Source organism: Hyaena hyaena, unplaced genomic scaffold (genome assembly GCF_003009895.1).
Source record: "Hyaena hyaena isolate Hyena2069 unplaced genomic scaffold, ASM300989v1 scaffold_428, whole genome shotgun sequence".
Taxonomy (NCBI): Eukaryota; Metazoa; Chordata; class Mammalia; order Carnivora; family Hyaenidae; genus Hyaena; species Hyaena hyaena.
Genome location: NW_024081062.1, coordinates 43,397 through 68,826, shown reverse-complemented (window position 1 = coordinate 68,826; position 25,430 = coordinate 43,397). Strand labels below are relative to the sequence as shown.

Below are 25,430 nucleotides of genomic sequence, written 5' to 3'. Positions count from 1 at the left end.
TGGGATTGTATATCTCACATCATCCCAAAGAGAAGGGTAAGCACAGTGATGTGACTTTTGTTACCATATATTGTTATGATGGTTCTATTTTTTATTATTGCTGTGAATCTCTTGCTGTGCCTAATGTATGAATTAAACTTTTTCACAGGAATGTATGTATATATAGGAAAAAAAAACAGAGTATCTATACGGTTTGGTGTCATCTGCAGTTTGAAGCATCCCTGGGGGGGGGAAGGGGGTCTTGGTATATATCCCCCATGGATAAAGGGACACAACTCTATCACCTGCACCTTTGAAAGGCAGTTCCAGTATTCTGAGCCTCGCTGCGTCCGGCTGGTACAGGATGCACTACAACCAGTGGACTCCAAGGTCAAGGGCTCACCCCCACTCTAAAGTGGGCCCTCTGCTCCGACTCTCTGTTGTATGGGATTCCCACGCCTGTGGATTGAGCAGTCTGTGAGGTTAGTGGTGCTGGCTGAGGCTATGCAGACAGGAAAGACAAGCCTGTACCTGGAATAGCTAGCTGTCCCCATGAGGGACACACTGCTTGCCCTTCCGGGCCGAAGGGATCCAAGCTAGCTGATTTGCCGCCAAAGGGCCAGTTGGTCTCCCTGGGGATTAGTGGCTCTTGCTGGCACGTTAGCCATTCAGAGGCAGCGGTAACTGCGCTGAGCATTTACCAACATACGCTATATGTAGGTTAGGTAATGTGTCTCGTAGGTAATGTCTTCTCTTTGTTTTCTGCTACACAGCTGCCCTCCGTGTCTCTGACTCTCTGTCCTTAGCAGGCTGATCTCTCGCACTGCGTCATCAGGGCTCCCTGCCTGTGGGTGTGGTCACTGGCAGGCAGGAGACCCAGCAGACAGCAGGGGGAGAGAAAGCCTATCCCCTCAGCTCCCACCTTCCAACTCATGGCTTTGCAGAGGTGATGTCCCTTTTTTTTTTTTTTAAGTTTATTTATTTATTTTGAGAGAGAAAGAGAGAATGAGCAGAGGAGGGGCAGAGACAGAGGGAGAGAGAGAATCCCAAGTATCAGTATGCTGATAGCATGGAGCCTGACTCGGGGCTCGAACTCACGAACCAAGGTCATGACCTGAGCCAAAATCAAGAATCAAATGCTTAACCAACTAAGCACCCCAGGTGTCCCAGAAGCACCAAGCATTCACTGGGTTCCAAACAGCTCCTTCTCCTCACCCCTTCAGCTACAAACGGTAATGGCTCCCCACTACTGATGGCCCAGGGTGTTTCTTCAGTATCCCCTGTTGGCTTCCCTTAAACTGCCCCACTTTGGAGTCTTTGCATGTGGAATATCTGCAGTCTGAGGATGCCATCTGTTCCTCACAGGACCCCAGCGAACAAAAATAAGATATTTTCTTCCTTGACTTTTTGTGTTTTAAGAGCTGAGAGCCCCATGCAGGGCTCAAGCTCACGAACCCCACAAGATCATGACCAGTGCCGAGGTTGGACGCCTTACCCACTGAGCCACCCAGTCCCCCCTCTTAGCTTCAGGCAGTGAACCTATTTTCCTTGTTCCTTAATTGATTTGGCAAATATCTGTTGAGCATCAACCATGTGTCAGATCCTGTTCTGTTTTTTGAGAAAACAGTGGTGGGCAAGACAAAGGGGTAACCATGTCTTGCTAATGAAAAGGTAACTTCAGACAGTGATAAATGGCCTGATGCCCCGAGTAATCCTTTGGAGGGCATCAGTGGGTGTGGATGCCCTAGGTTGGGAGCCTGGGGAGGTCTCTCAGAGGCTGTGAGGTCTGAGGACCCGGGGCCATGACCTGAAGGAAAGGCTTGCTGTTCAAAGATCTGAGAGCAGGGGCACCTGGGTGGCTCAGTCAGTTAAGTGTTTGACTCTTGATTTTGGCTCAGGTCATGATCTCAGAGTTTGTAGATTCGAGCCCTGACAGTGCAGAGCCTGCTTGGGATTCTCTCTCTCTCTCCCTCTCTCTCTGCCTCTCCTCTTTCTCCTCTCTCTCTCTCTCTCTCTCTCTCTCTCAAAACAAGTGAACTGGAAAAAAAAAAAGATATGAGAGTAAAACATTCCAGATAGTGATGTAGCAGGCAAGGGCAAAGTCCTAAAGGATCAATGAGCTTGGCTTTAAAAAAAAAAAGGTTTTTATTTAAATTCCAGTTAGTTAACACACAGTGGTATATTATACAGTGTTATATTATGTTGTATATGTCCTATATGTTATACAGTGTTATATTAGTTTCAGGTGTTCAATTTAGTGATTTAAACCTTCCATATAACACCCAGCGCTCATCACAAATGCCCTCCTTATTCCCAAACACCTATTTCCCCCATCTCCCCAGCCACCTCCCCTCTGGTAACCATCAGTTTGCTCTATATCTATAGTTAAGAATCTGTTTCTTGATTTCTCCCCCCACCCATGATAGTTTGTTTTGCTTCTTAAATTCCACATATGAGTGAAATCATATGGTATTTGTTTTCCTCTGACTTATTTCGCTTAGCGTAGTGCTCTCTGGCTTCAATCACATCATTGCAAATGGCAAGGTTTCATTCCTTTTTTTGTGGCGAATATGCCATTGTATGTTTGTATGTATATATATCACATCTTTGTTACCTCTTGGACACTTGGGCTGCTTCCATAACTCGGCTATTGTAGATAATGCTGCTATAAACATCGGACATGCAGCAACATTGACATGGGTGGTGGGCAATTAAGCTATGTGTCTGTAATAAATAAGATTGAAGGGCTAACCTCTAGTACAGTGTTGTCCTCTTTTAAGCGGACGATCTATTTGCTCAGCAGGTACTTTCAGACGATTTGGGGGCATGCTCTGCATCTTAGTGCAGCACCAACACCTACCTCCAGGTAATCACCTAACCATAGCCCCAGCTGACTTAAGGTCACAGCTACAAAGTTGCCGAGGTAAGATGCCAATCACTTCTGTTTCATTCCAGTCTCAGAGGTGGCTTTTCCTTCTCATTAAGGGAGTCAGGAGGAATATGTCAGCTGGAGACCCTCAACAGTTTTCAGAGGTAAGTAATCTATCCACAGAAATTAATAATCCACAGATGCCCTGGGAGTGAGAGGGAAGATCTAACAGGTCTTCCCCCCTCCCCCCAAATGGTTGTGAAGTTGCCCAAATTATAAAAGCTCTAAGCCAGCAGTTTTGTTTGTTTGCTTCACCTGAATATTACATTGTAGTGTCACGGTGAGACCCATTTTAGGATATAAATACACCTGCTAGGAATCAGTGACCGAGTGGAGAACGAGCCTGACTTCCAGCCTTTCTTCCCTTTCTTGAAAAGACTGACAGGGCCACTTTATTCTCACTCAGGCGTTCCTACCTTAACCCTGTGATATAACTTTGCAGCAGAATCGCAGTATAGGTCCAGTGTGGTGCATGCTTATTATTTTTGGCCAAGTTGTGCTTCCGCTGCAAAATGAAGCCATCACCTGCCCAGAAGGTGGAGTGCTTTCCCCATCTTTTCTACTTATCAGTAGTCTCTCTCTTTTTAACGTTTTATTATTTCTGAGAGAGAGAGAGAGAGAGAGAGAGAGCGAGCGAGCGCCAGCGTGAGCAGGGAAGGGTCAGAGAGAGAGGGAGTTACAGAATCTGAAAGAGGCTCCAGGCTCTGAGCTGTCAGCACAGAGCCCGACGTGGGGCTCGAACCCACGAATCATGACCTGAGCTGAAGTCAGACGGTTAACCGACAGAACCATCCAGGCGCCCCCATTTATCGGTATTCTCAAACGAACACTCTCTTTAGATCAGGAGCAAGGTCTTGCAATTTCTGCTACCAGCACCACACATCTGGCACCTAATACCTGGTGAGAGCACTAAGATTCTAAGAGGCATGTTTCTGCCGGGCGAAAGCTCAACCTTGACGGTCTCCTAAGTGTGATTGCGCAGTGGTCGCTTTCGGCCACCGGGCGGCGCCAAGGCACCATCCAGAACAGCTTCACGAAGTTTTTCCACGGGGTTTGAAGTTCTGAACTTATAGAAAAGTGTCAGAAAGGTTAATTCAATAGTTTAGGGGCATTGCCCCCAGGCACGAACGTTGCTCGGGCCACAGGTGGGCTGCGGAAGGCGCTCTGAGTCTCCGGGCGCACCGCAGACCTCTGGGGATCGCAGGGGACCTCGGGCTGGGGAGTCGCAGAGGTGCGCGCGCGGCAGTGAGGTGCAGCCGGGCGCCGGGGACAGGTGAGGTGGGGGGTGGGGGGTTTGGGTGAGCGCTGCGCTGGGGGTCCGCCGGGCGCGCGCGGGGGGCTCGGAAGAGCCGGCTCCCTTCCCTCCCCCGCCCCTCGCCGCGCGGGGCCGGCCGGGCCGCTCCTCCCCTGGGTGGGTCCCGGCTCCTTTTCTGGCAGGATCTATTTGCATAGAGGAAACTGCCCAAAGTGGCCGCTGTGGAGGAGCTGGCGGCGGAGCGGGGGGCGTGCGCCGCGAGCCGCCGCTGCCCCGAGGCCGAGCCCCGCGCCCGGCCGACCTCGTGCCTCGGACTCTCCCGCCTGCTCCCCGCGCGCGGGCCCGCACCCGCAGCCCCGCACCGCCCCCTCGGAGACCCACGCGCGACTAGCGCGCCATGAGCCCGGGCCAGCGCGCCGACGGAGACGCGCGGAAGGGCGGCCCGGCGGGCGGCGGCGGCGGCGGGGGGCACCCCGCGTCGGCGGCCGGGGCCTGGGCGGTGAGCGCGCTGTGCCTGCTGCTCTCCGTGGGCTCGGCGGCCGCCTGCCTGCTGCTGGGCGCCCAGGCGGCCGCGCTGCAGGGCCGGGTGGCGGCGCTCGAGGAGGAGCGGGAGCTAATGCGGCGCGGGGGGCCGCCGGGCGCCCTGGCCGCCTGGGCCGAGCCGCACCTGGAGCGCCTGCTGCACGAGGTGAGGCGCGCGGGGCGCGGGCGCGGCAGGGGGAGCGTCGGCGCGCGGGGGGGCCCGGGGAGGGGGCCCCCTGCCCAGCGCGCGCGCCCCTCCGGGTGGCCTGCGCGGTTGGCTGGGGGTGCGGTTCCCCGAGGGGGTCCTGCCGTCTCCGCGCCGGCCGCGGGGTCACGTTGCAGGGCGCAGCGACCGCGGGAAACGCGAGCCACACGGGCCGTTTCGGCAGCGAGCAGTGCGGAGCGAGAGAGGGGAAAGACCGCGGACGTAGTAACGGTGTCCGCGGGGCTGTGCGCTCCGACCAGTCGCTTCCCGCCGGACGAGAGCGCCTGGCTCCTCGTCCGTGCGGGACTAATGACCAGGTTCGTGTGGGCAATGACCGGTAGCAGCTACCGTGCCCGACGCTGGTGGACTCGGAGAAGCGGCGGCCCCGGTGGAGGGAAGGCTTGGACGTACCCGAGGGTCAGGGCCCTGCGAGGGATCTGGTCAGCCCAACCTTCCCTGCCCACCTCCTTCCAGAAAGGTGTGTCTCCGAGAGCTCCATTCTGGAGATCCTGTGTTCTGGGGCTTTCAACGGCTCACCCAGTGCCCCGTAACCTGAGGCTACAGCCGCCTCTGCGGCTTGGTAGGATGAGGGGAATTAAACACCCGGATTCTGCGTTTAAGCTATACCACCTGGGGAATGCAGTTCCATCCTGAGTTTCCTTGCGCTTGTTCGAAGTGTCCTAGGAGACTCTGCACCACTTCTATTAAGGTTGCTGCTGTGACCTCAGAATGCGCATCCATCGTGTGCACCAAAATCTCCGCGTTCCGGACAACAGTGCCCCTCCGCCTAGACTAAGACGGGCAGGTGGGCTGGCCAGAGGTCCCCCGGGTCTTCCTGGGAGAGGCAGATCCCAAGTCTAGTACCCGGAGGGGCATCCTGAAAGTCCCAGTGTTTCAAGGTCAAGGAGAGGTAGGCCGGGCCTGTTACTACCCATTCCATCTAAACTGGGCTAGCTGTGATCTCCATCAATGCAGTGAGCTGCGTAACTTTGCGGAGGTCCTTTGGAGTCCTTCAGGAAACGGGAGAAGACTGCACCCACGTTCGAGTCCACCCACCTGTTTCTGAAGTCCCTTCCATGGAAGCCAGCATTCTGTCTCCTCCAGCATGGATGTGGGCAGGTTTCCTATTATCGCCTTGAAAATGCCCACAGACTTCGCACCTGGCAGCTGGTGGTGAAGGTTCCTTAACTGCAGCCCATTATCCCTCTTGGCAAATCCCTAGAGATCTGGGTGTTGCCTTGATTGATGAAGGGCCAGTATAATTTCTATCTGTAAGTGCAGGGACCGGGGCTGTTCTTTCCCCAAGGAGGCCCCTCTTAGGAAAAATAAACCGCGAGCCCTGATTGAATAAATCAGAAATCCCAGTAAAACCTTTTGCAAGCAGCTTGCAAATTTGTTTCCATGTTAATGGGCGGAGGGGACAGGGCAGATGTCCTGACAAAGCGACCACAGCTGAAAAGGGTAGATTCCCGAAACCTGAACTTTGAGGATTAAGGAATCTGAGGGGAGAGAATGCAGCGGCTTCATCCTGCTGCCTCCCGGGGCACTGATCTTACCTGGGTGGGACTGTATCTCTCTTGTCTCTGTCTCTGTGCTCTCAATTTAGAAAGGCGAAGGGAAAATGTCACATCCCAGGATCTGCATTTGAAGTTGGGCATACTGTTCAGCAGACTGGCGTTAGCACAGGATATATGTGAACAATACACTTGGTTTGATTAGGTTTGAGTTAAAGCGCATGTGCTTGGAGCACAGACCGGCTGGTGGAGTGTCAGAGATGCCATGGAATGAATGCACTTGGGAGTTGAGCTTCTGGCTGTTTGGGGATCCCCTGTGGGAAGGCATCTTTCTCCTAGGGCATCAGTCTGTTCCTGCCAAAAGCCATTCTTCTCACAAATGTCATCAGATGGGAAATGTACACAGCCTGGTGGGCAAAATCGGGACCCCCCTGGCTAAGATGAGGGGGGTGTGGGAGGCACATATGAAGAGTTGGTAATTAGCTTTAAATAAATGTGGGAGCACCTGGGTGGCTCAGTCAGTTAAGCATCCGACTTCAGCTCAGGGCATGATCTCGTGGTCCGTGGGTTTGAGACACGCATCCGGCTCTGTGCTCACAGCTCAGAGCCTGGAGCCTGCTTGGGATTCTGTGTCTCCCTCTCTCTCTCTCTCTCTGATCCTCCCCAGCTTGTGCGCTCTTTCTCTCTCTCAAAAATAAATGCACATAAATAAATAAATAGACATGAAGATACTTTTTTAACTATTGTATATGAAGGACAAAGAAATATTGAATTGCAAATTTCTTAAAGAAAGAACATTTGGACTTGAACATGGTTTTCGGTTCTGATTTGTTTTTAGTGAAGCCTATGCTGCAGTCGGTGTGTATGTGAGGGTGCTTGCGGCTCGTCCTTTATCAACAAGCTTGTTTTCAGACTTTCAGAGGCAGAAACCACATTCAAACTGAGGAAGAGAAGTCCTTGCCAACCACACACAACTTTAATGTCAGGGGAAAAAAAATGTAAAAATAAGCCAACAAAAGCCACTGTTAATATGCAACCCGATGTCTTTGTTCCCTTGGGAACAGAGCTGTGACGTAACTTTTTTGGGGACTGGCTGATGGGCCTGATAATGTAGATACAGAAGCCACAAAAAAGGGAATATTCATGTTAACTTGGGATTATTAAAGATCCTTCCCATGGTACAAAATGAAAGAGATGATTTTCAGAACATAAGAGTCATTAACGATAGTATCTTCATTATGACCCGAAGATATTCAGTGCAAACCAAGCATCTGATATTATGCTATTAAAATATTAAAAGTGCCTTAAATAGGCTGCCTAAATAATCAACCCCCCCCCCCCGTGGTTACACCTATAATTACAGTATTACAACAGCCTGAATTTTAGAGTAAATAAAATAGCTCTCATACTACAGTAACAAATTTAATGGAAGGATTAAAGAAATATTTAGCTGTATTCAGAGGAGACCATTTCCCGCTTACAATGGATTTATTGTTGGCTCTTGGTCCTCCATTGTCCACACCAATCAGTTTGAAAGCAAGAAAAACCCAGAGACTCCGGTAAAATTCAATTTCCTTTCCTACCACCAACTACTATATGTATTGGTTAAATTACCGTAAAACCCAGAATCACATGTAGCTTTTTCGGCCTCTGCGGTGGGCTGTCAGTTTGTCGGGACCGCTCCGAGGTGCACACTTGAATTAAGAGCCGGGGTTTGAATCCCCTGGCACCACAGGAGATGGCGAGCCTGTCATAGCAACATTTGTTTCCTTGACGTTTCCTGGCTCCCAAACTCGAAAGTTTCTTTCCAGTGACTTCCTGGCACGCTTGCGTTCTCTCTCCTTTCTTTTCTTTTTCTTTCTGGTGGGGGTGGGGGAGGAATTTGAGAGAGCTTTATAGAATAGCAACGTGTTTCATACGAGCCAACTGTCAGGGCATTGCTTCCGCAAACACATGTCGTAAGTGTTTGAATCGGACCTCGATGTTCTGATTTTGAAGGTTTGCGGCATGGGTCCTGAAGTTGGGCCGTCTGAAAACTGAATGAATTGAGGCCAGCAGGCAGAGAAGGGTTTCTATCCTACCATTTTATTAGCTGTGTCCTCTAACCTCTTCAACTTTCTGGGTGTCCGCTCCCTCTTTTTCTCTAAAAAAAATTGTTTTTTAAATGTTTATTTTTAAGACAGAAGGAGAGGGAGACAGAATCCAAAGTGGGCTCCAGGCCCTGAGCTGTCCACACGGAGCCCGATGTGGGGCTTGAACTCACAAACTGGGAGATCAAGACACTTAACTGACTGAGCCACCTGGGTGCCCCTCACCTCCCTCTTTTCTAAGGGTCACAATGACCTATGTAGTGACAAGCGAATAAAATAATAGAGAGGAAAGCATTAGTCTATAAGTATGCTTTTTGACGGTGAGTAACAGAATACAGTCATTGAATTATCTTGCATAACCAGAGATGCCCAGGAGTTAGTTCCCGAGTTAGTTTGGCGACTTGGCCACCAGCGGGGGCCAGGTCAGTGTTTGCCATTCATTCTCTTGGCTTTGCCTCATGGTCTCAAGGTGGCTGCTGCAGCTCCAACCATGTGTCTTCACACAAGAGGAACCAAGGTAGAAGGGAAGGGGGCAGGAAAAAGAGTCATCTCCTTAGGCTTTCTCTTTTGTTTGAGTCAGAGCAGGGAAGCTCTCAGTACCTCTCAGAAGTCTTCCAGTGTGGCCACCAACCAGAACCAAGGCCATCATGGCTGCCATCATCCTTTCACTGACAAGGGTAGTGGGGTTGCCACAGGAATGGCCAATCTTTTCTTTTCTTTCTTTTTTTTTTTTAAGTTTATTTAAGAGAGAGTGAGTGTGAGCAGGGGCAGAGAGAAAGAATCCCAACAGCCCAGCAGCCCAGAACCTGACGTGGGGCTCGAACTCACGAACGAGATTGTGATCAGCTCCAAAATCAAGAGTCAGGCACTTAAATGACTGAACTTCCCAGGCGCCCCGGCTCCGGCCAATCTTGATTTCTCCCCTGAGGCCGGGCACGCTGCCACTGTTAGAGAATTGTGGCTTTGTTAGGAAGGAAGACTGGGAATGGTTTGGGGAGCAGCCGACAGCATCAGGTGGGTAGTATAGAATGTTACCCCTGAGGAGGGTCAGGGCGGTGGGCAATACATCCACTGGCCTACCACAGCTTTCACAACCATACCGCGTTTGGGAGTGCTCCACAGCCACAAAACTTGCGGTTTCTCTCGGGGTCCTGTCTCCAGCTCTGCCTCCAGCCGTAGTCAAAGACAGGGTTGGCGTGTTCGGGAATTCTCTGTGGCACAGCCCCATTCTTTGGAGTTTGTGGGCTTCCACCCTTGAGCAGATGCCATTCTGACCCCGGAATGACTGGCTGGGGGGCCCTCCATGCTGGGGAGGCACTCTCGGTCCCTGCTCCCCAGCTTTTCCCGCATCACAGCCTACACAGGGGATGAGAATGCCTCTGGCAGCTGCAGCCGGCAGAAGAGGCTGTTCCGAGGACAGGGAGATCGGTACGCCCCACACTGTATGCAGCCCCGTGTCCAGCAGATGTGCGACAGCTCTTCGTCCCCCCTCACCCCCACCCCCATGGGTCTCCTTGGCTTTTTCCTGCAGCCATATGTCCCGTGGCTCCCAAATTCCCTTCCGGAGCGTGTTCCGTTATAACTGTGGTCCCCAGAGCAGGATGGCCCGTTTCCCCTCGCCAATCATCGCCATCATTCAGCCTTTCCACGTGTCTTCGGATGCTTAGCCCTTCACACGGCAATGTGACAGGCCCCCAGCCTGGACTGGCTTAAGTTAAAAAGGGAATTTATCAGCTAGGAGGTTGCCACAGCCTCGCCTGGCACCGTGTGCCAGTTTGGGAGAGGAGAGCCTCTGGGTGAGTCAGAAGGCCACTGTCTCAGGCTCTTCGAGCAGCTGTAACAAAATACCACGGACTGAGTGGCTTAAAAACAAACATTTCTCTCTCACAGTTCTGGTGGCTGGAAGTACAAGATCAAGGCGCTGGAAGAGCCAGTGTCTGGTGGGGTCCCTTGGGAGGGGGGAGGAGTGGGTAAGGGCAGAGAAAAAGGAAGAAAGAGAGAGGCTCTGTACCATCAGTGCAGAGCCAGACACGGGGCTCAAACTCATGAACCCGTGAGATCATGACCTGAGCCATGACCTGAGCCGAGATCAAGAGTCCGGATGCTTAAACTGACTGAGATGCCCAGGCACCACTGAGGTCCCTTTAATAAGGGCACCAATCCCATCATGAGGCTCCACCCTCATGTCCTAATCAAGTCCCAAAGGCTCCGCCTGTTAATACCATCACTTTGGGGATTAGGTTTCCTTTTTTTTTTTTTTTAAAGTTGATTTTGACTTTTTTTCCCCCTTATTAGTTTATTGTCAAGTTGGTTTCCATATAACACCCAGTGCTCATCCCCACAAGTGCCCTCCTCCATGCCCATCTCCCCCCTCCCCCCCACATCCATCAGTCCTCAGTTTGTTTCTCAGCATTCAAGAGTCTCTTATGGTTTGCCTCTCTCCCTCTCCCCCACTATTTCCCCTCCTCCTTCTCCCCCATGGTCCTCCGTTAAGTTCCTCCTAATCCTCCTATACATGCAAACATATGGTATTTGTCCTTCTCTGCCTGACTTCTTTCGCTCAGCATAACACCCTCAAGGTCCATCCATATTACTACAGATGGCCAGATTTCATTCTTTCTCACTGCCATGGAGTATTCCATCTTATACATAAACCACATCTTCTTGATCCATTTGTCCGTTGATGGACACTTAGGCTCTTTCCATGTTTTGGCTATTGTTGAGAGTGCTGCTATGAACATTGGGGTCCATGTGCCCCTTTGCATCAGCACTCCTGTATCCCTTGGGTAAATTCCTAGCAGTGCTATTGCTGGGTCATAGGGGAGTTCTATTGTTAATTTTTTGAGGAACCTCCACAGTTTTCCAGAGGGGCTGCACCAGTTTACATTCCCACCAACAGTATAGGAGGGTGCCCGTTTCTCCACATCCTTGCCAGCATCTAGAGTTCTCTGATTTGCTCATTTTAGCCACCCTGACTGGCGTGAGGTGGTATCTCAGTGTGGTTTTGATTTGTATTTCCCTGAAAGGAGGGATGCTGAGCATCATTTCATGTGTCTGTTGGCCATCTGGATGTCTTCTTTAGAGGAGTGTCTGTTCATGTCTTCTGCCCATTTCTTCACTTGATTATTTGTTTTTTGGGTGTGGAGTTTGGTGAGTTCCTTATAGATTTCGGATACTAGCCCTTTATCTGATATGTCATTTGCAACTATCTTTTCCCATTTCATTGCTTGCCTGTTAGTTTTGTGGGTTGTTTCCTTTGCCGTGCAGAAGCTTTTAAACTTGATGAGGTCCCAATAGTTCATTTTTGCTCTTGATTCCCTTGCTTTTGGGGATGTGTCAGGTAAGAAGTTGCTGCGGTGGAGGTCAAGGAGGTTGTTTCCTGCTTTCTCCTCTAGGTTTTTGATGGTTTCCTGTCTCACGTTTAGGTTCTTTATCCATTTTGTGTTTATTTTTGTGTATGGTGTGAGAAAATGATCTAGTTTCATTCTTCTGGATGTTGCTGTCCAGTTCTCCCAGCACCATCTGTTAACGAGGCTGTCTTTTCTCCATTGGATACTCTTTCCCGCTTTGTCAAAGATTAATTGGCCATCCATTTGTGGGTCCAGTTCTGGGTTCTCTATTCCATTGGTCTATGTGTCTGTTTTTGGGCCAAGACCATATTGTCTTGATGATTACAGCTTTGTAGTGGAGGTTGAAGTCTGGGATTATGATGGGGATTAGGTTTCAACACAAGATGGGGGTGAACTCTGGGCACCTGATCCCATCTGTCACCTCCAGGTCTGCACAGGACTTAGGTATAGTCCTATGGCTTCAGAGTAGCCCTCTCCTTCACCAGATTTCTACACATTTCTCCCTTCTCCCTAATTAATTCTAACCCCCACCACGAGGCATTGATAGGTGTTGCTGGGAAATAGAGTTCTTTCAAACCTGCTCTTGGCAGGGCGGGTGTAGACCCTTATGTCCTTGCCCCTTGGTTCTCTAGCTCCCATAGCTGCTGAGCTATGGCCCCCTCCTTATCTAGGATGCTATACCCAGTGCTGAGAAACAGTTTGCCAGCTTGGCTACCCTTCCCTTTCCTCCTTTTCTTAAAAAAACAAAAAACAAAAAACCCAGAGCATGTTGATTTAACATGATTCGTGTTACTGATAACCTCACCACCCTAAAACAAGAACTATTTAACTTTTTGCATAATCCTTATCCTTGGACAGATTTACACCTACCTAATGCTAACCACAGAGTGTGCCCCATTTATACATTGCTTGTATATATTCCAGTCTTACATCAAAAACATTTTTCCAGGTGGGGCACCTGGGTGGCTCCATTCGTTAAGCATCTGGCTCTTGGTTTCGGTTCAGGTCATGATCTCCCGGTTTTGTGGGTGTGAGCCCCGTATTGAGCTCTGTGCTGACAGTGCAGAGCCTGCTTGGGATTCTGTCTATCCCTCTCTTTCTGCCCCTCCCCCACTCATGCTGCCTCTGTCTCTCTCAAAAACAAACAAACAAAAACTTCAAAAACATTTTTCCAGGTGCTGCACAATCTTTATGGTCATGTTTCACAATTGCATCTGATCCCGTCAATGGAATCTGTGTATTTCTTTTTTTATATAATTTTTTTATTAAAGTTTTTTAAATTTTTTATGTTTATTTTTGAGAGAGACAGAGCACAAGTGGGGGAGGGGCAGAGAGAGAGGGAGACACAGAATCTGAAACAGGCTGCAGGCTCTGAGCTGTCAGCACAGAGCCTGACGCAGGGCTTGAACTCACAAACCGTGAGATCATGACCTGAGCTGAAGTCAGATGCCCAACTGACTGAGCCACCCAGGCACCCCAGAATCTGCATCTTTCCATCAACACAGAGAATCTAGGCTTCTGCTACATTTTTGTTGGCACAGAACACAGTGTAGCCAGTGGTTTTATCCTGCAAGTTTCTTACTTGTGTGATTCCTTAGGATGTAAGTAACTGCCTGATGGGGAACACCTTTAGGGCTTTGTCTTTTGTTTTGATTTTAGATGATCCAAGTTTGTCCAGGCCATACACATTTATTCTCCTGTGGTGCTCCAAACCTGTACCCTTATGAAGTCACGTTTCAGGTTTTATGACGGGCAAAGTGGATTCAATCTATCTTTTGGTTGAAAAAAAAATTTTTTTTTTAAAATAGGCTTCACGTAGCAGAGAGCCAAATGTGGGGTTTGAACTCACCACCCTGAGATCAACACCTGAGCTGGGATTGAGTTGGACGCTTAACCTACTGAGTCACCCAGGAGCCCCTGATTGAATTTTTTAAATTTCAGCTGGATTTGTTGTTGTTGAAAGCAAAAGGCGATTGATAATATGGAAAGCCTTAATGTGACATATGGAAAACCTGATGAAGATTTCATCTGAGAATTAGACTCATTTTTTGGTTTGGTGCAGACCCCCTTCCTGAGCAGCCTTCAGCAGTGCCAGTTACTGCACTTAGTCTGCGCGTGAGTTCTTTCTAATTCTGTGAACAAACGTAATTCGGTTTGGGGAATGCTCCCCGGAGGCTGCCCATGACCTCTAGCTCCTTCCCCGTTCGATTTTCTCCATGTGGAGGATCAGGATTAATCTTTAATTGTTGACACAGGCACTCAGAAAACATCCCTTCAGCGTGTGCGGAAACAGATTTCAGGACTAGGCATGAACCGTGGGGAGAAAAATAAGTTTGCAGATGTAGTTTTGAAGAAAGCCAAAGCCATGTCAGGGTTCTCTTAGAGGCTGTAGGGGAAGTGACTGAGTGCCTGTCTCCCGCACAGCTGGGGCAGAATGTTCACATCGACATCCCGCGTTTTTCTTTGAAGTTTATTTATTTTAAGAGAGAGCTTGAGAGTGAGAGAGGGGCAGAGAGATAGAGAATCCCAAGCAGGTTCCACATATCAGCACAGAGCCTGACATGGGGCTTGAACCCACACTATGACATCATGAACTGAGCCGAAGTCAAGAGTTGGATGCCTAACTGACTGAGCCACCTGGGTGCCCGGCCTTCACGGTGTTTGTTAACAGCTCCACCTCGGTCCCTACCCCCCTGTCATGGGGGGCATTTCACTCCTTCCAGACAGGGCAGCGACTAGCCCCAGGGGGCAGCCTGTGTCTTAACCCAAGTCCTGGGTCCTTTCCACAGCCTCATGGCAGACCCTGTGGAAGCAGTAACTGAATGTGATTCAGTAGCAGTAGCTTCTGCTGGTGTAGACATTCTCTACACATGGCAGATGTGTAGGGGGCAGGGAAGGCTGTCACTGTAAGTAGACCCGGGTTCATATCCAGGCTCTTCCACTTCCCAACTGTGTAACTTCAGGTAAATGACTGGTTTTCTAAACCTCTGTTTACCCATCTATTAAACCAGGGTTATAATACTTGCATCATAAGGTTTCTGTGGGGATTAAATGAGCTGATATAATCCGGAGTGTTCCAGACATACACATCCTGAAACCGGCTGTTCTTATTAGAAGGCTCTCTGTACCTGAATCCCGAGGGATGGTGTATGTCCCTGGGGAGGGGGTCCCATGGTCCTTCTAATGAACGCTGGGATCCCGCCATCTGCGGGAGGCCAGACAGAGGGAAAAAGGTAGTAACCACATCAGTCGGAGTCAGTGACGGGAAACGGCCTGGTCCCTGAAGGAAGGCGAGGACTCAGTTGGCTTTGTAATTCCCCCCCCGCCCCCAGTTTCTCACTTAAGCAGAATGAGTTTTTCATTTGAACAAAATAAAAAATTTCCTGTTTGTGACCAAAATTAAGACCGAATTATCCACAAAAATTAGTATATGGATTTTTCATTGCAGAAGGGCCCCAAACACCTAATCAATTGGCTTTAAATAATATGTTCGTGTGGCTGTGCAATATGACATGAACCCCCCAAATGCTCATGATTCACCTGATGGATTAGGGCCCTCACATCTGCTTCAAGTCACATTGGCAAATGAGAAAATCTTTAGTGTTTTTAAGAAATTTTTTTGATGTAGCTGCAAAATCGGGGCTGGGGAGGGGAGAGGGAAAGGAAGTGCTTTCAAATGGGTAATTTCAGCTTCTAAAACTGACGATGCCTCCAACTTTGAGTTGTGAAACAATTCTAACAAAGCAGTTAGAATGATTTCTGGGGATTTAGAAGACAGTTTCAATAAAAAAAAAAAAACCTCTTCTGCTTTGGGCCTCCCAGCAGGAACACCACCCAGAATGCGCAGTCTGTCCATTGATTTCATGGTGCCTTTCTGTGGGATGGCCATTGCCGTCCGAGTCTTCTTCCCAGCTGCATGGTGTGATGCTGTCCAGTGAAGGGCAAGTTCACCTGGCAGTTGGGGCTGGAGTATGTGGACTGTGAGGGTGAGCCGCTGTGAGGGCTGGAGGGCGCAAGAGCCTCCACGTGCACGTGAAAGCAAATGAATGCACATGCGAGTGTCTGCCTTTGTGTTCACACACGTCTATGCACATATATGCATGCGTGTGTATGTGAGTGTGTGTGTGCACACGTGTGGGTGTGTGTATGGGCGTGTGTGTACACATATGCACCCACGTCCTCCTGAAAGCCCCTTAACTGGGCCCTCCCAGCTCATGCCGTGGGTTCCAGAGTTGTGAGGTCTGGGTCTGAGCCTGGAGCTGCCTCTAAACCAGCTGTCGTCACGGTGCCTGAGTGGCTCAGTTGGTTAAGCACCTGACTTCCCAGGTCATGATCTCATGGTTCACAAGTTTGAGCCCCACATCAGGCAGGCTCTGTGCTGACAGCTTGGAGCCTGAAACCTACTTTGGATTCTGTGGCTCCCTCTCTCTCTGCCCCTCCCCAGCTCATGCTGTCTCTGTCTCTCTCAAAAATAAATAAAAACATTAAAAAATAAAACCAACCGGCTGGGGTGCCTTGGAGACCAGTGAGTTGGCTTTTCCAAACTTTCACTTCCTCCTCTGGAAAAATGGTGACAGGGGCGCCTGGGTCACTCAATTGGTAGGCATCGACTTGGGCTTCAGATCTCATGATCTCATGACTTCATGATCTCCCAGTTTGTGAGTTTGAGCCCTGCATGGGGCTCGTTGCTGTCAGCACAGAGCCCAATTCAGATCCTCTGTCTTCCCCTCTCTCTGCCCCTCTCTGGCTGGCACATTTGTACTCTCTTTTGCTCTTTCTCAAAAATAAACAAACTTTAAAAAATTTTTTTCCTAAAAGGAAAAGGGAGATAGTGTGTGTGTCACTCAGTTTCCCTGAAGATGAAGTGATACTCACTTCCCAGGACAATGAGTGAGAAGTCACGTCACCCCACCCACGCCCCGCCTTGCTCATCCCTGATGGCAGGTGGCTGCCAGGACTCTTAATTAACACCCACTGCCAGGGCCCTTCCTGGGGACACCGTCGCTGCCACCTCCTCCTCCTCCCCCTCCCCTCCCCCTCCTCCTCGTACCTGTCACCGAGGCTCACACCTAGGCCTGGCTTCCAGTAGGATGAGCCAGAGAAAGATGCCTCCTCCCAGCTGGGATCCCATTGCTTCATGGGCTTGCTTCTGTCCCCTTCCTTTAGCACCTGGCCCTTCTAGAAATGCTTTGTCTCTCTGGGTCCTGTCACTCCGTGCCTCGGGCAGGCCTGGCTACTCCTCATTCTTTTTGTCCACCTTCCTAGATATCCTTGGTGGAGTTCCGTCTTCTCCTCATCAACCCTTATGCCTCCCATGGCCCGCGGGCCCATGAGGAGAAAGCTCCTTGCTCAGCTCCAAGGTCAGGCCTCTGTGTCCTTTGAGCCTCCCCTTGCTCCAAGATGCCTCCTTGCCCATCCAGCCCTGGAGGCAGCAGCGGGGTGGGCTGGGCTTTCAGGGAGACCCATCTGTCTTTGTCTGCTCAGGCTGCTATTACAGAGTACCCCAGTCAAGGGGGTGTGAACCACAGAGATGTATTTCCTCATAGTTCTAGAGTCTGGAAGCCAGAGGTCAAGGTGCCGGCTGCATTGGTTTCCCTTGATGCCTCTCCTTGGCTTATAGATGGCGCTGCCCTCACTGTGTCCTCACGCGGTGTCCCCTCGTGTGTGCATATGTCAAACTGTCTCCACAGTCAAGGTAGTGAATGTATCCATCACCCTCAAAAGCTTCCTCTGTCCCCTCGAATTCTTGTTGCTTCCTACCTGCCACCCAGGTGTCGCTGATTTCTCTTGCTATTGGTTAGTCTTTTTTTTTTAAGATTTTTTTTTTTATATATTAGAATTACACAATATTTACTCTTTGTCGTTATGTGTGGGTGTGTCTGGTTTCCTTTAATCAGTATAATTATTGAGAGATTCATTGATGGTGAATATATATTATCAATTCATTCTTTTTCATTACCAAGTGTTATTTCATTATAGAGGTAAACCATAATTTGTTTATCCGCTCACCTGCTAATGGATATTCGGGTTTGTTCCCAGGTGGAGGCTATTAAAAATAAAGCTGCTGTTATGTTTGCGTACAAGTCTTTGTGTGGACATAGGCTTTCATGTCTCTTGGTTATAAATACATTGGAATGAAGTAGTTGATCATCTGTTAGGTGTAGGATTAACTTTTCTATTTTTTTTTTTTTTAATGTTTATTTTTGAGAGAGAGACAGAGTGAGAGATGGGGAGGGGCAGAGAGAGAGGGAGACACAGAATCCAAAGCAGGCTCCAGGCTCTGAGCTGTCAGCACAGAGCCCGATGTGGGACTTGAACTCAAGAACTGCAAGATCATGACCTGAGCCAAGGTCGGACGCTTAACGGACTGAGCCACCCAGGCGCCTCCTTTTCTATTTTGTTTTTAAGTATGTTTAGTTTGAGGTGGGAAGGGGCAGAGAGAGAGGGAGAGAGAGATTACAAACAGGCTTCATGCTTTCAGTGCAGAACCTGAAGCTGGGCTCGATCCCAGGAACTATGAGATCATGACCTGAGTTGAAATCAAACGTCAGACACTCAACCTACTGAGCTAACCAGGCTCCCCATGGGATTAACTTTTCAAGAAGCTGCCCAACCCTTGTTAAAAGCTATTGTATCATTTTGGGGCACCTGGGTGGCTTAGTCGGTTGAGCGTCCGACTTTCGCTTAGGTCATGATCTCGCGGTTCATGGGTTCAGGCCCCGCGTCGGGCTCTGTGCTGACAGCCAGCTCAGAGCCTGGAGCCTGCTTCAGATTCTGTGTCTCCCTCTCTCTCTGACCCTCCCCTGCTCATGCTGTCTCTCTCAGAAATAAATAAAATGTTAAAAAAAATTTAAAAAAAAAGAACAAAGCTGTATCTTAGTTGGTGTTAAGTAACTTTGTGATTTATTTTTTACCCATCTTTAAAAAGTGAATGACAGACTTTTTTCAGATCCCCCTAGTTTTTCCTCTCATGTCCCTTTCCTATTCCGGAATCCCATCCGGGGTACCACATTGCATTTCATCGTGATGCCTTCCTGATCTACAGCATTTTCTTAGCCTTTCCATGGTATTCATGAGCTTGACAATTTTTGGACATACTGGTCAGATATTTTGTCGAATGTGCCTCAGTTGTGGCTACTCTTATGATTAAAGTAGGTTATGCATCAAGGTAGATTGCCATTGTTATGGCATCATATCAGGGGTCCATGCTGTCACGTGACCTATCACTGGTGACATTAACCTTAATCACTTGATTAAAGTTGTGTCTGCCAGATTTTACATTATGAAGTCACTATTTCCTCTCTCTGCCTTCAGGAAGCGAGGAAGTCTAGGGGCGCCTGGGTGGCTTAGTCGGTTAAGTGTCCGACTTTCGCTTAGGTCATGATCTCGCGGTTCGTGGGTTCGAGCCCCGCGTCGGGCTCTGTGCTGACTGCCAGCTCTGAGCCTGGAGCCTGTTTCAGTCTGTGACTCCCTCTCTCTCTGACCCTCCCCTGCTCACGCTGTCTCACTCGCTCTCTCCTAGAAATAAATAAAACATTAAAAAAAAAATTAAAAAAAGGAAGCGAGGAAGTCTAGCCCTCACTCAAGGAGGGTGGAATTTAGCTCCACCTCTGGAGAGGGCAGCATCTACATATATTAGTGGACATTCTTTTGTAGGGAAGATTTGTCTCTTCTCCCCACTTATTTATCTATCATTTGTATCCGTATGGACTCCTGGGTTTCTACCTTATTCTTTGGGTTATAATCCAGTACTGCCTCATTTATCTCATTGCACACTTATTCCAGCTTTGGCCATCTGGAGCATTTTTGGGTAGGTTTTATGTTTCGTTGACATACCCCTCCCTCCCTTCCTGTTTTCAAAAAGGACTTCCTTACTTTTTCCCACTACAGGGCACTCCAGATTCATGTGTATTTCCTGCCCTGGGCCTAGGATCAGCCATATCTCGAAGGAGTCTTGGTCCCTTTTCTTGGAGAATGGTATTTAGAAACCAAGATTTGGGTGCTGGGTGTGCTTGTTGTCTCCAGGGTGTGTCACTGATTATAGGTTCTGTGTGCAGACAAGTATAGTATATATGTGTGAATATTCCCCTCGCCATGTCCCCATGTACACATACCGATGATTATATCTGTACGTATCTTCCCGCATACATTAGATATGACCTCATAGCGATGTCTCTGATGAAGTCAGCAGAGATGGTTCATTCTGTCTTTCCCCCTTTGCGTATTTATAACTTCTCTCTTGGACAGTGAGAAGCCCAGCTCTCACTACCAATAGTTCATTTATTTACTTGTTCAATGCTAATGTCTGTAAAGTAGTTTTAAAATTGCTAACCTGTACCCCTGTGAGAACCCGCTTTACCTACTGGAGGACAGCATTTCTGTCCAGTCCCTTTTGTGTTCAGCCTTCTGGTTCTCGATCAAGATGCTGTTTCGCATGTAGGTCAGCTCCATGGTTTTTCCCAACACTTTAAGTGAGGTTATGTCATGCAGCTTTTTTTTTTTTAAGTTTATTTTTGAGAGACGGGGGTAGGGGGAGGGAGGAACGAAGGGAGGGGGCGGGAGAGAGAGAGAGAGAGAGAGAGAGAGAGAGAGAGAACGAGCAGGGGAGGGGCAGAGACAGAGAATCCCAAGCAGGCTCTGTACGTCAGTTCAGAGCCTGACGCATAGCTCAAACTCTCAAACTGCGAGATCATGGCCTGAGCCGAGATCAAGAGTCAGACACTTAACCAATTACGCCGCCCAGACGCCCCTGTCATCCAGTTTTAACATACTTAGATTCACTTGTCACAGCCCACATTTCATGCAGCGGTTCTCTGATAGCCTGGTTGATTTTTTTTTTTTTTTAAACTGCGTCCATTGAAGTTCACTCTTTGTGACTTGCAGTCTTAAAGTTTTTGATAAATGTATAGAGTCACGTGTCCGGCTCCTCAGGGCCTTACAGAACAGTCCCGTCACCCAACAATCTTCTCCTTGTACTTCCTTCCTCACTCCCAAACCTTTGGCAACCCCAGACCTGATTTGTGTCCTTTTAGTTTTGTGAGGCCTGACTGCGGATAGCAGCCTTTGGTTTGTTTGTTGTCAGTGAAGAGCATTGCTCGTAAGCAGGGGTTACCTTGCTTTGTGATCGGAGCTGGTTGCTACCAGGATTGAGGTCCCACCCTGGCGTTTACCTCTGTAGTCTCAGTTTTCTCATCTGTAAATGGGTATGATAATAGTCCCAGCCTCGTGGGGGGGGGGTGGGTATTGGCAGGGCTAGATGGGTAACAGCTGTGGGCTCGGCCCCAGAGTAATAGTGCTTGGTATTTGTTATCCTCCTCATCACCATGCCGAGGTATGAAAAAAAAGAATGTCAGGGGCCCCAAAATACTGCCCTCTTGGGTTGATGGTGACAGTGAGAATGCACGCAGAGCTATTTCCCTGTGGGGGCGGGATGAGGGCGGAGGATCTGTGGCCACACAGAGAGGGTCCTCTGGTGCCTCTTTGTTAGCAGGATCCGTCCTGGGATGAGAACGTGGAGGGGAGGGGCAGAGAGAGAGAGAGAGAAAGAGGATCCGAAGCACAGAGCCTAACGTGGGGCTCAAACTCAAGAGCCATGACCTGAGCTGAGTCAGATGCTTAATGGACTGAGCCCCCTGCCCATGCCCCCGCAGAAAGGACTTCTAAAAGAAGTAAATCACCATAATCCTGACACCCAAGAGGTTCATATTTTGGTAGCCGTTGTCACCCCGTGCCTGAATTTTTATACAGATGTAGACCTTTTATTGATGGTCTCATAAACATTCCTCCCCCTTGTTGCCACATAGTGTTTACAGTGATACTTCATGAAATATGACAGTTTCATCAGAGGCTTCGCCAGCCTTCTCTAAACCACGCCCACTGTTTTGGGGTACAACTTCATGAGTATCATTCTTCGCTCCTGCTGATTTTTATTTTCTCAGGGTATATCCTCTAGAGTAGGATTCCTCCGTCAAAGAGGATAGTAATATCTTTGTAGCTTTATTCATAGCATTTTACAGAAATAAATCATCCTATCCTTTTTTGTATGTTCACCTATATTTCATCAAAATGCAACCATTGGAGGCTGTGATCAAACATCTGGCCTAGCAGCGCAGGCTAGTGCTCCCACACGTCATTACTAAATGTATCCTCTAACTGTAACATTTGTCTGAGAACCATGATTTTCCAGGAGTAATTTCCCCCTCAGTGCTCACTACTCCCCCCCCCCCCAACTTCAAGTTCTCCTCCTCCTTACTGGGAGAGGGAATGCTCCCAAAGTCTCAGGAACTTTTCTCAGAAACTCATCCTTTATTTACATTAGGAGTCAGGACTTGTTTGCATATGTAAAACCAGGGCCATATTGTTTGCAGATGCTAGAGGTGCTGCCAGATAATTGAATGTAAAAAAGTTGCAGCGTTTACATCGTGGTGTTTTTTTTTTTTTACAAACCTGGACGCAAAGGAATATTTTCTTAGAATGCAAAAAGAAAAAAAAAAGGCAAGCAAATAGAGATTGTGGGATTGGGTTTCTAATTCAAACATTTCACTTTGTGTTCCGGGTAGTGGCATTTCAAACCCACAGAAGATTCGGGCCCTGGAGAGAAGGGGGCGGGTGGCCGATAAAACTGCAGATTCACCGTATAATCCAAAGAAACACAGGCATGAAAGGAGTTAGGATAAGTGACCAAACAAAAACTCAATCCCAGTATTTTATGATCCCACCTACTAACCTTAACAGCAACCTCCCCCTCCCCAATAGTTTCCTGTTTAGTTATTTTATTTTACGATAAGAGCAGTTCAGAAGTCATTGTGTTTCCTATCAGTATTTGATAAAGCCTCCCTCCCTTTCAGGAGAGCGGCCCAGATGCGATCGCTGGGTTGTTAAAAGCGAATTGGCTTTTAGCTTTAAATGCTTTTGTTTAAAGAAAGGAAATGAGTATGGCTTCTAGCCTGTCTCGCAATGATAAAAACAGATGAGAGCAGTCTCACACAAATTGATTGGCTTCGAGGAGAAGGCTGGATTCTTTTTCCATGTAAATTCTGAAATCTGTAATAGTATCTGCAAATACAACGATGTGGTGGGAGGGTGGGGGCGCGTGAGTTCTGAGTCCTCACTCACGGCTGTATCTGAATCCAAATCCTCGGGCAGCTTCTGCGTTCTGGTTCAGCGACATTGGATGGTCCTCCGCCGCAGAGAGCCAAGCCCAGGGCAACAAGGCCCGCCCAACTTGGGGAGAAAGGTGCTGGTGGGGGGAGCTTTGTAGAGCTCCTGATCCTGGGCTGCTGCAGCCAGAGGCAGACCGGGCTTGGCTGGAGTCCCGTCTCCTGTGAAAATTCCAGGCTTGGTGGGTCAGGGGCTCAAAACTAGGGATGACATTCTCATCTCCTCCAAAGCAGTGCTTTAGAAATAACAGTTTTGGAAGGGCGACTGGGTGGCTCAGTCAGTTGAGCATTCAGCTTCAGCTCAGGTCATGATCTACGGCCTGTGAGTTCGAGCCCTGCATTGGATTCTATGCTGACAGCTCAGCCTGGAACCTGCCTCGGATTCTGTGTCTCCCTCTCTCTCTGCCCCTCCCCTACTCATGCTCTGTCTCCCCCTCTCTCAAAAAAATAAATGAACATTAAAAAAAAAGTAACAGTTTTGGGGTGCCCAGCTAGCTCAACTCTTGATCTTGGGGGTCATGAGTGAGCCCCACGTTGAGCACAGAGATTACTTTAAAATAAAAAGTAAAAAAAGTTTTGGGGGCACCTGGGTGGCTCAGTTGGTGAGCATCTGACTTTGGCTCAAATCCTGATCTTGCGGTTTGTGGGTTCAAGCTCCACATCAGGCTTGCTGCTGTCAGCCAGTCAGTGCAGAGCTCGCTTCACATCCTCTGATCCCCTCTCTCTGCCCCTCCCCCACTTGCACTGTACAAAAAGTAAATAAATATTTTTTAAAAAGTTGTATTTGCTTGCTGTACCATTTTCAAGGGATTTTAAATTTTTATTTATTTGTTTTTATTGAGAAAGATTACAGTTTTATGCTTGAACCTTTGGCGGTGGTATTGCATTTTGTCACTCAACCTATTTAGGATTTGCTTTGTTTTACCTTTAGGGAGATTTTTGTTTGCTTCCTAGAGAAAGGTTAATACTTCATTCTTGTTGGGACTCAAGTCTTGGCTGGTTTGGGGATTAAGGGCCAGTCATTTCACCTTCCTAAACCGAGATTTGTGCTTTGGGACTAATTTCTTCTTCTTCCTCTTCTTCTTCTTCTTCTTTTTTTTTTCCAACTTTGTCCCCTCTGTGCAAGGCAGGGACAAAAATCTGGGCCTCGAGGTTACGGTTATACCACCATAGCGGAGCTGTGATGTTTGACCCTATTTCTGGGCTAATCCTTTCCCCTTCACCCAAATCTAGCACAGGACTGGGCATGCGTAGATATCCTTTTTAGACTGTACTGAGCCAAATTTTCTAGGCCAAGGATCCCTGCTGGTAAGAATAAAGGAAGATGTCATCTGGGTGGATTAGGCCTGGGCCTGGGTCTGAGGCCAGCGGGCTACTGGGTGGGGGTGGGGTGGAGTGGGGGTGCAGGGAGGGAGCCTGGGGCTTCCGGGGTTCCTGAGGACCCAGGGCTACAAGGTCCAGTTTTAGGCGGCCCTGCCCAGCCCCCCTCTCCTCCGCCTTCCCTTCTTCGTGCCGACTTCATGGTCACTTTGGCTTTTCTGGATTTGTATTTGAAAATGCTGTGACAAAGCAGAAACCTGCCACCATCTTTTTAGGGGCTCCCGAGTAATTGCTGTGTGTTTATATTTGTTCCTCCTCTCACACCCTATCTGCCTGTAGCATTTAACAACCTCATAATAAATGTTTTCGGAAATGCCACTGCCAGTGTAATCTTTCCAATACATCAGTTTTTGCTGACTTTTCCACTTTTACCCCTCTCTGCTCTCAAACTCATGCTCATTTTTTCCCCCTCTCTTTTCTTCCCGATTCAGAAGTTGGAGGGACTGGCCAAGCACCGGACAGTTCGGGAAGCGCCAACCGAGTGTGTCTGTCCCCCAGGTAAGTGGCTGTTTGATTCTTGCGAGCCCTTGACTTCCCGGAAGCCTGTCGTCCTGACTCCTGTCTGCTCAGAACCGCTGAGGACATGGTCAAGAGGCTTGCACTGGGTTTCAATCCATCTGTTGTACCTCATGGACCATCTGGGGTCTTTTTCTTCCTATGTCTTCCCTCTTGACCAGTTCACTAGTCAAAGCTTCTAGAAGGGATAACTGCCTGGTTTGATGAAGGTGGTGGCCTTGGGGTAGGAACTAACAAACTGTTAGAAATGACTTATGATGAAAAATACCCCCCAAAACCAAAAAAACCCCAAAACCGTCAAAAAGAAATGGCTTGTGATGGGAAAAAAAACCAAAAACCAAACAAATGAAAAAACAAAAGAAACGACTTATGATGACGGCTTAGGTACTAGGAAGCAGGCATGGACCATCCACACAATATTAACCGTGTGACCCCAGCTCTGTTCAGACACGAGGGGGTAAGTAAGTAATCCGGTGACTAGAGGTCTTTTGGTTTTCATTTCTTTTGGTGGAGGTAGAGGAGGGATGATGG

The 25,430-nt window shown here is 48.8% G+C and overlaps 1 protein-coding gene across 1 annotated transcript; it reads left to right on the top strand.

Annotated features, from left to right (window-relative positions):
- Positions 1-4,375: 4,375 nt before the first annotated feature.
- On the top strand, positions 4,376-24,881 carry LOC120245680 (collagen alpha-1(XXIII) chain-like; the record flags this gene model as incomplete). Its single annotated transcript, XM_039252845.1, has 2 exons — positions 4,376-4,851; positions 24,815-24,881. Coding segments are annotated over exons 1-2 (358 nt in total), but the record flags the coding sequence as incomplete, so codon positions are not given.
- Between the last annotated feature and the right edge of the window lie 549 nt (positions 24,882-25,430).